This window comes from Myotis davidii, unplaced genomic scaffold (genome assembly GCF_000327345.1).
Source record: "Myotis davidii unplaced genomic scaffold, ASM32734v1 scaffold1330, whole genome shotgun sequence".
Lineage (NCBI taxonomy): Eukaryota > Metazoa > Chordata > Mammalia > Chiroptera > Vespertilionidae > Myotis > Myotis davidii.
In genome coordinates, this window is record NW_006283826.1 from 2,501,908 (window position 1) to 2,511,363 (window position 9,456).

Sequence of the window (9,456 nt, forward strand, 5' to 3'; positions counted from 1 at the left end):
GCATCCATGCGAGCTCCTTCCAAAAAGAGAGCCTCACAAAACCTTCTTTTCTACCCTTCAAATATATGCTCACTTGCCTGTATTCAAAGGCCAGCGGGCAATGCTGAACTCTTAGCACGTTTCTACATCTGTCTGATATACGCTTTTCCATGGCTTTCTTATTACCTGGGTCCTTGCTGTCTGTCTGGTCTCAATTGACTCTCCACATAGCTCACCAAGCTCGAACCCCTCTGACCTTTCCCTTCTTCCTTGAACATATAAAGTTGTTTTTGTCTCTAGTACTTTGTACATGTTGCTTTCTGACTCACCCCCATTGCTCACCCCAAGTTACCTAACTTCCACTTGTCTTTAAAGTTTTAGCTTAAATGTCACTTTAGTAGATAGGCTTTCCACTACTTCCTGCTAGATTAAATCCTCCTTTTACCCAGAGCAAGTTTCATAATTACATGATATAGTTATTAGTATGATTATTTGCTTAATCTCCCCTACAGATAATAAGCTCTATGAAAACACTATGTCTGTTTTATTTCCTCTGTATCCACAGGGCCTACCATAGTTCCTGGCACATAATAGAGGTCCCCACCAGTATTAGTTTAATAAATGAATAAGTTAATCAATTCAGAAAATAAATATGTATCCCTCCATTATTCACAGCCAGGGACCAATATATTTTCTCCTGCCCTTCATTCTTACCTGTTTAATTTTCGTTTCTTCCCAAGAATAATGCACAACAAATAGAAATCTAAGTGAAAAAAATTCTTTAATATGCTCTCACTAGAATTAGAATGTGCCTGTTGCTATTTATTAAAACAAGTACATATACACCTCAAATATACTAATAAGGCCTTAGCCAGTTTGGCTCAGTGGATGGAGCATTGGCCTGTGGACCGAAGGGTCCCAGGTTCAATTCTGGGCAAGGGCACATACCTCAGTTGCAGGCTCCTCCCTAGCCGGGGCCCTGGTTGGGGCTTGTGCAGGAGGCAACCAATCGATGTGTTTCTCTCACATTGATGCTTCTCTCTGTCTTTCCCTCTCTCTTCCATTCTCTCTGATAATCAATGGAAAAATATCCTCGGGTGAGGATTAAAATATATATACCTAATAAGAACAAAATTATAAGGGATTTTCCCCTCTGTAATTCCATTCTGTGAACTTATTCCCTAAGGTCACTCAAAACACTTTTGGGAATTCTTGCCAAAAAAAAATTATTGATAATTCTGTGAAATACTCATGTTACAGAAATTGCTTTGAAAGAAGCTTAAATTTTTTTTCATAAAGTATTTCAACTTATGAACCATGATAGGCTTGTATGAAATGAGGATCTTTAGTTGGAAAAGTAAAGTAAAAATAAAAAACAGAATCATTCTTTCAAAAATGAGAATATAGTATTTAAGGTGACAGAGAATCAGTCTTAGAAGAATTAGAAACAATAAATACAAGAAACAACAGAAAAGAGAAGAAAGTGTTTCTAAAACATACAGTATCTTGGGAATATCCATTAAGAAGCACACTCTGCAAAAGCATTCTTCTAAAAGGGCACACTCAAAGGTTTTACACAGGAAACTCTCAAGGTCTGCAGTATTACGGTTATTGGTTTAGAGAGGGGCTTACTGGTTTCTTTGAGTTGGAGATTTGTGGATTTTTAAATTTTTACTTATTGATGGTGGTAGACTTCAGAGTAACAAGGAGAGGAAGATAAGGAAATAGGCACAGATGTAGCTTACACAGTCCTTCATTACCTTTTTACTATAAGAGAACGTATCCAGTGCTAGGTTTAGTCCCATGCGTCTGTTGTAAAAAGGTAACTTAAATATCTGAATGCTAAGTGACCTGAGGTGGCTTCATGATGATTGATAAAGCCTAGAGCTCGAAGGGGACTGTGCAACCTACCTTCTTGTGCACAACAGAGGAACTGGAATTTACTGTGCTTTCATCATCATGCATCATGACAAGTTCAGAGCTGCTCTCATCCATGACCTCCTGCATGCTGTTCACACTGCTGCTCTGGCTGCCTGTGCTCACAGACATGCTCGGGATAGAATGGTTGCTACCCAGGCTGTCCATTTCCCTGCTCAGGCTGATTCCATGCTCGCTGTCCTATAAAAACGGGGCACTCGGGTTAAAAAAAAATGACTGGAGATAAAGCGCCAATCCATTGACTAAGCTATTAAGCACACTCAATTTTGCAGTGCCAGGTTGCTTTTCTGCCAAATCTGCAAAGATAAACTTTTTATGTAGTGGCTCCACTACTCCCCCACCATTTTCAGACATCTCAAATTCACTCTATGCCTTCCCCAGGGGCCATTCTGGACATGAGTCATAAGGCTCCAAATGCTGCTATCCCAGGGCTTTCCCCTGTCATATGCAACTATCATATTATTGTATTGCTATTTAATAAGCAGAATCAGGCCAGGTTTGTAAGAGACCTCCAGGAACATCAAGGTGCTAGAGAAAGACTGCAGGCGACAGGTGACCTCAAGGATATTTGCAAATACGGCAGTGGTCACTTGAAACTAAAATAGAATAAAAAGAGTTTTCAGAGATTTGACAAGCAATATACTCCTTTGCAAGTCATTATTGAGTAACTTCATAGCTAAGCAGGGATATTATTAATTCTACTGTCCTGGATAGGTAATTAAATTCTGCCTCCCTTAAGCAATTCTATCATGCTTACCTCTGTAATCTTATTAAACATATCTGTTAAATAATACTGGTATTCATCACTACTAGTCTAAAGACTACTATTTGAGAAGTGGTAAAATAATCAGAACATATAATTTATCCATCACAATGGGATATCTTTTGATATAAGATTAAATAGTATAATTAAAGCAACTTAGTTCCAAATAAACATTATTTTTGAAGAAGCGTATGTACATATATAACTTTAAAGAATTGTTACTTGGTAATGTAGGGAGTCACTGGCATAGGTAGGTAATGGGGTAATAGAAAATGTTATATAATACATTATATTTTTAATAGATTTATTTTCCCATTTAAGGAGAATCATTTGTATATATGTAATCACGAGAGTTTATAATCCAATTCAGCTTTCTGAATTTTACTTTATAATTATCAATGTAATAATTTTGTTTTATTTTATATCAGAAAGCTAAAGTAAGATTCATCATTCCTTTCCTCCTCTTGATCTAGTTTTAGATAGGCTAATCCGTGCTCAAATACTCTTGCTCCCATCCTAAGCACTTCCTGAGATCCCACTTCTATAACTATATCTCTTTCCTCTGTCTTTGATGCCTCTGGCTTGGCTCCTTCCCCTCTGCATATAAATCTGAAAATCCCTGCGCCATATTCATGTACCTCTCTACATACTGCCCTTTGTCACTTTTCCTTCTCAGCCAAATTTATAAATCTTAAAACTTCCAACTTCTGCTGTCTATATTTTCTCACTTCCCATTTATTCTAAATAGTAATTTTTCTATTTATCCTAACTATTTTCGTAAAACTGCTTTTATGAAGGTCATCCAGAATGCCCTACTTGTAAAACACTTAACATTTTTTTCTGGTATAACTTGACCTCTCGGCAGCCTCTGATGGCACTGGCTGTTCCCTTCTTGAAACTGTGTACTCTCTTAACATCTGCGAGGCCTTTACCTCCTAGGTCTTCTTTTTCTTACATGGAATTCTCCTTCTACAATAAACTCCTTGATTCATGATAAGTTTAGAGCTCTTGACCCCCAACCAACTACCCCTTATCAGAATTATTTCCTATGTTCTGGATTTGTATATCCCAACCAATTGCTAGACACTGTTCAGGTGTCTCAATTGTCATTACCCTTGCCCCGAACAATCCTTCTCAAGTTATTTGAATGGGAAACCAGGAAGTTCTCTCTCCTTTGAAAACTCCATCTGTATACTATGCCAGTGGCACACGATGCTAGGCCCTTAAACTCCATAGGCACCTAACTGAAATAATTTTAAACCTACTCTTTCTCCTTGGTGCCTTCAGTTCTTGGTATTGACATACTCATTAAGGTCCTAGCATTATCAAATCTACCTCTACAGTGTTTCTCAAAAGTGTTTCTTGTTCCCCAATCCTTTGACACTGCCCTTTTTACTTGGTGCATGAACTAGTCACTCAATGAAATCCATCTTACATTCTGTTGGTAGGATAATCTTTCTAAAGCACAGCACTTTCCTGAGTCTAAAATGCCCTATGCCCTCTGTCAAAAGTCACCCACATCATGTCCTACATACAACCTTCAACAATCCCCACCAGCAGACTTATCTTCCCACTATGGATCCCTGCATGGTGGTATACCTCTAAAGCATTTTTCAAATTTTGTCTTATGTAAGAGTTTTTTCATGAATGTCTTTTTTTGCAACTCTGTGTTTCTTAAGGCAGAGAGCATCCCTTACCTTTTTTATCCCCTTTATAGTGCCCAGTCTAGAACTTTTTCACATAGTAGGCACTCTATAAGTGCCTGCTAAAATAAATTGAACCTACTTCTTCATCCTCCTGTGATTCATGCAAAGGTCCATTTCTTTTCTCTTGGAAAAGGATTTTTTTCATTTTGCGGTATTGTAGGTTATCTAGTTCACGAACAGCATCTTTTGTCCTCTGTATGAGGTCAATTAGGACACGTAGTGGCCGGTCTCGTCGGACAAAGTCATGCTAATTGAGGGAGGAGGAAATAGCAAAAAATAATAATGAGAAACATATTTTTAGGTGCAAGATATAGATATAGTAATAAATGGACATAAAACAGTTCTATGGATTTTGCAGAAATAACAAGATATGATTTTCATTCCATGTAGTCCCTCATATTGTATTAATCTTAAAAAAGATAGATATAATGCTTTCTCTTCTTCAAGTCCCATTTTGTGGACTTTGTCCTAGAGTTTACTTGAGAACTCTTGATGTTTACCTTATCTTACAAGTATAACAATGACTATAATTTTAAATAGTAGCTGAGTGGTTTATAACTTTTAAATCTGAAGCTATATAGCAAAGCAAAAGCAATGCAGAGTACAGACTATTCTCGTTATAATCTGCCTCAATCCTACTCCCCACCTTACACTACTGTTGTGTATAGTTTATTTCCTATTTCTGTGGTCATATATAGTGTATGACCGAAAATGTGATAGCTGCTCAATTTATTCAGAGGTCAGAATTCTGGCAACTTCATCTCCCCTTTGAAGAGTTGTACAACCAGGAAAAAGGAAGAAGGGCCTCCAAGGAGTGAAAATATCTGCCCCAAAGTCCATAAACTTTTCTGGGCATAAGCGGCCCTCATTTCAATATTGTCAGTCATCTCTAATACATATTTCAGTTTCCTGCTTTCTCAGCCTATAGCAGATTAGAAAGAGGGAATAAAAGTGGGAGAAAGAGGATTGAGAACTTTAAGAGGTAAGGTTATTTGTTGTTCTCTGACAGCCTGACAGTAGAGAAAGAGAAATTCCATGATTAACATACCTACCACCAACCAAATGAAAATGAACAAAGGTTTCTGGGCTCTTTGAAGAGGCACAATGCCCTCATATAGTTGTTTTATACTTCAAGAATTTGCAAAACACTACTGTTTTTGAGCCAGCAAGAAGTGAAATTATGTTCATTATACATTCTTTAGAACAGTGGTTGCCAACCGGTGGTCCGCAGACCACTGGTGGTCCGTGAGGTCCGAAAGGTTGGCGACCGCTGCTTTAGAAGGTAGAGAGGCACATCTTATATTTTAACACAGACAATGATCAAAAGTGGGAGGAAGAAGTTTTGTTTTTTAAAGGACAAGGTTCAGTTATGTGGGAAATTCACTTATGTGAAATTATAATTTAAAGATATTGGGAAAATGGGAGAAATGTGGTAGGCCTTAGATGATGGAATGGATTTTACTTCTTTGTAAGTTTAACAAGATATAACGAAGGAACAGGACCATTGTGAGGAAAAAAAATCTACATGTCCTGTGGTTCTTCACCCTGACTTTGCTGTCAGGGAAACTGGCTTTTGCTCCTGCTTTTATAAAATATCTCTTCCTCTGCAAAGAGTCCTTTCTGAAGATCCCCGGAAGTAAGTATAGCCTGCACATTTCAAGATGAGAACGAAAGGGAGAAAGGAAATTATTTTGCTACTCCTGTGCTTCAATTATACAAGAAGAAATTGTTTTTTAGTAAATTTGAAGCTATAACTTAGGGGCAAACTGAAACTTTATAATAAAATAAAAGGACTGCTAGAGTATAGAATATTCTTGTCAGAATCTGCTTCAATCCTCCTCCCCTCCCCACACTACTGTTGGATGTATTTTGTTTTCTAATCCTTACATAACAGCAGCTCCTGCCATTCTTTGCCCTGTGTCTGCTTTATTTTTCTATAAATAATTTATCACCACCTGACATTATACCATCACATATTTATTTGTTTTTATACTCCTTCATTAGAATATAGGTTCCATGAATTCAGGAGCTATCATTTTCTTGTGTACATTCATATTATTTTTAGTGCTTAAAACAGTGCTTGGCACACAGCAGACAATCTATAATAATAAAATCATAATATGCTAATTAGGCCGGATGACCTTCCTGATGAAGCCAGGGCTGCGAGGGAAGCCCAGGTCCCGGGTGCTGGAGGGAAGCCGGTGCTCGCAGCCAGGGGAAGAAAGGCCTTCTCTTGCTCGAATTTCATGCATCGGGCCTCTAGTTAGTAGGTATTTGTTGAATAAGTGGTGAGGCTCATTTGATTTGGCTCACCATATCAAATAAAGACTAAATCAAACCAAATCAAATAAAGATCCAAACATTTACTGACAAAAAAGTTTTCTTCAGGTATATCTTTAAACATCCTCTGCTCCACATGTTTTGCTTTATTCTTCAGGAATAATAGGTTGGCCTATGTTAGATCTCTTTTGTCTTCTATATGTGTCATCTTTTCTATAATAATATTTAGGATTTTTTTTTCATTTGCCTTTAATTTTATTTCCTTAAGACTATCTACCATGGGAAACACCCTAAGTGGATTTGCTTATTATATTAGTACTAGAGGCTTGGTGCACGAATTCGTGCATGGGTGGGGTCCCTTGTCCTGGCTGGCAATCGGGGCCAATTGGGGCTGTCTCACCCAGTCCTGATTGGGGCCAGCTGGATGGCCATGGGAGGGACTGCAGGAGGCTGGCCAGCCGTGGGAGGTTGCCTGTGGGAGTGCACTGACGGCCCAGGGGCAGCTCTTGTGTTGAGCATCTGCCTCCTGGTGGTCGGTGCACATCATAGTGGCTGGTCGAAATTGCTTAGGCTTTATATATATATACTAGGGGCCCGGTGCACGAAATTCGTGCACTGGGGGTGTGTGTGTGTGGGGGGGGGGTGGTGCCCCTCAGCCCAGCCTGCCCCCTCTCACATACTGGGAGCCCTCAGGCGTTGACCCCCATCACCCTCCAATTGCAGGATCAGCCTCTGACAGAGGTGTCAGGCCTGGAAAGGAGACCCTCATTACCCCCCATCACTGGTTCTGCCCCCAGCCCAGGCCTGATACCTCTGGCCCAGGCATCAGGCCTGGACAGGGGACCCCCAGACCCCTCTGATTGCTGGCTCTGCCCCTTGCCCGGGCCTGATGCCTCGGCCAGAGGCGTAGCCCCCCATCACCCTCCGATTGCCTGACTGGCCCCTTGCTCAGGCCTGACGCCTCCGCCAGAGGTGTCAGGCTTGGACAGGGGACCCGCATCTCTCCCCGATCACTGGCTCTGGCCCCCGCCCAGGCCTGAGGCCTCTGGCCCAGGAATCATGCCTGGGCAGGGGACCCCCATCTCCCCGCGGTTGCAGGCTCCACCCCTGCCCAGGCCTAACGCCTCTGGCCTAGGCGTCTGGCCCGGGCAGCGGGGACCTGCAGTGGCAGCGGGGGGTGCCGCGATCGCGCGGGCTCCGCCCCTGCCCCTGCAGGACGCCTCTGGCTGAGGCGTTCGGCCTGGGCAGCGGGGACCGCAGCTGCAGCAGCCCCGTGATCGTGGGCTTTGCTTTAGGCCCAGGCAAGGGACCCCTAGCTCCTGGGACTGCCAGCTTCGACCGTGCCCAGCTCCCATTGCTGGCTCCACCCCTACTTCCTGCTATCACTGGCCAGGGCAGAAAAGGCACCTGATTCTCCGATCATGGCTGGGGGGCAGGGCAAAGGCGGCCCCAAGGCCGCCTTTGCCCTCCCCCCCCGCTCTTCGCTCCCCCCTGGGTTTCCGATCCCTGTCAGTGGCAGGGGGCTTCTTCCTGCTTTCCCTTTCGCCTCCCTGCATTGTGCCTACATATGCAAATTAACCGCCATCTTGTTGGCAGTTAACTGCATATTGTTGGCAGTTAATTTGCATATAGCCCTGATTAGCCAATGAAAAGGGTAGTGTCGTACACCAATTACCATTTTTCTCTTTTATTAGTGTAGATATATTGCTTATGATTTTAATGTTATGTTTTAATTTTTCTACTCCATTTCTTTCTTTATTTCTACCCACTTGCTTTTTATATCCTTTTGTTGTCTATTGCCTCAAAATTCAACATTGAATCCTTGTAGTATATTCTTCTTTGAGGTTTTGCCCCCCTTAATTTTAATACCGTCCAAAGTTACTTCTTTTTCCCTTTTTGGTAATGCTTTTCATGCCCTTTTAAAATATCTTTGCTTACTTCAAAGTAATAAAGATACCACTTTATCTTGTATTCTGATGTTTTGCTCTGGTTGCCATTTTTCCCTCTATATAGAAATGTGGCGCTGTTGCTAAGACATACAGACTAGCTCATATCTAGAACATGTGATGGCTCTACACCAAATGAGAGTTAGGTAGAGTTCTCTGCCCTGTTACTACTGTCACCCTATTAATGTGGCCTGCGACCTATATGAAAAAAAAAATTACTTTTGGGTGGAAAAACTAGTCCACTTCAGACCTACCTCTTCAGGAACACTAAAAGCCAGAAAATGATAGAGAAATGTTTACAGAGTTCTAAGAAAAGAAAATGGAAACCAAGAATTTGTGACCTAGCCAAAGTGGCCAACATCTTTAAACTTCACTAATTTAGGCAATACAATCCTTCAGAGTTTTTGTTAAAACAAACAAGAGTGGAACAACATGCATACAGAAAAAGGTTGAAGAAATCTGGACTATTTTGTGGCAAAGAAAAGGTATTTATATTTTAAAAGATTTCCACATATTTCACTAATATAGACAGAACATATCACCTATGTATAAGGTCTATAATAAAATGTTACATGAAAAGAGATGCTCAAATATATGATGTTTAAATCAAATGAATGCAGTTAACATGGTACTCTTGTCATCAACATGGGCGATGGAATGCTATGCTAACTTCACTGCCTGATGATTTGGCAACAACCTAAGTGAAAAATCTCCGAGTTGTCATTTAAACCATTGGCAGACTCTGTCCTGAAAGTTTGTACAGATATTAGCCATAGGAATATCACAATAATGACCAGAGCAAAGAGAATATTCTTTGTCAAAAGTCAAAAACGGGGTTGGGTGT

At 40.8% G+C, this 9,456-nt stretch overlaps 1 protein-coding gene across 1 annotated transcript in view; it reads right to left on the reverse strand.

Annotated features, from left to right (window-relative positions):
* Positions 1 to 9,456, reverse strand: part of TAOK3 (TAO kinase 3) — a 148,670-nt gene that overhangs the window by 42,502 nt on the left and 96,712 nt on the right. Inside the window, exons 12-13 of the mRNA XM_006754140.2 lie at positions 4,466 to 4,633; positions 1,891 to 2,097 (exon numbers count right to left, since the gene is read on the reverse strand). Of these exons, the coding sequence (XP_006754203.1) occupies positions 1,891 to 2,097; positions 4,466 to 4,633 (375 nt within the window). The remainder of the gene's footprint in view (positions 1 to 1,890; positions 2,098 to 4,465; positions 4,634 to 9,456) is intronic.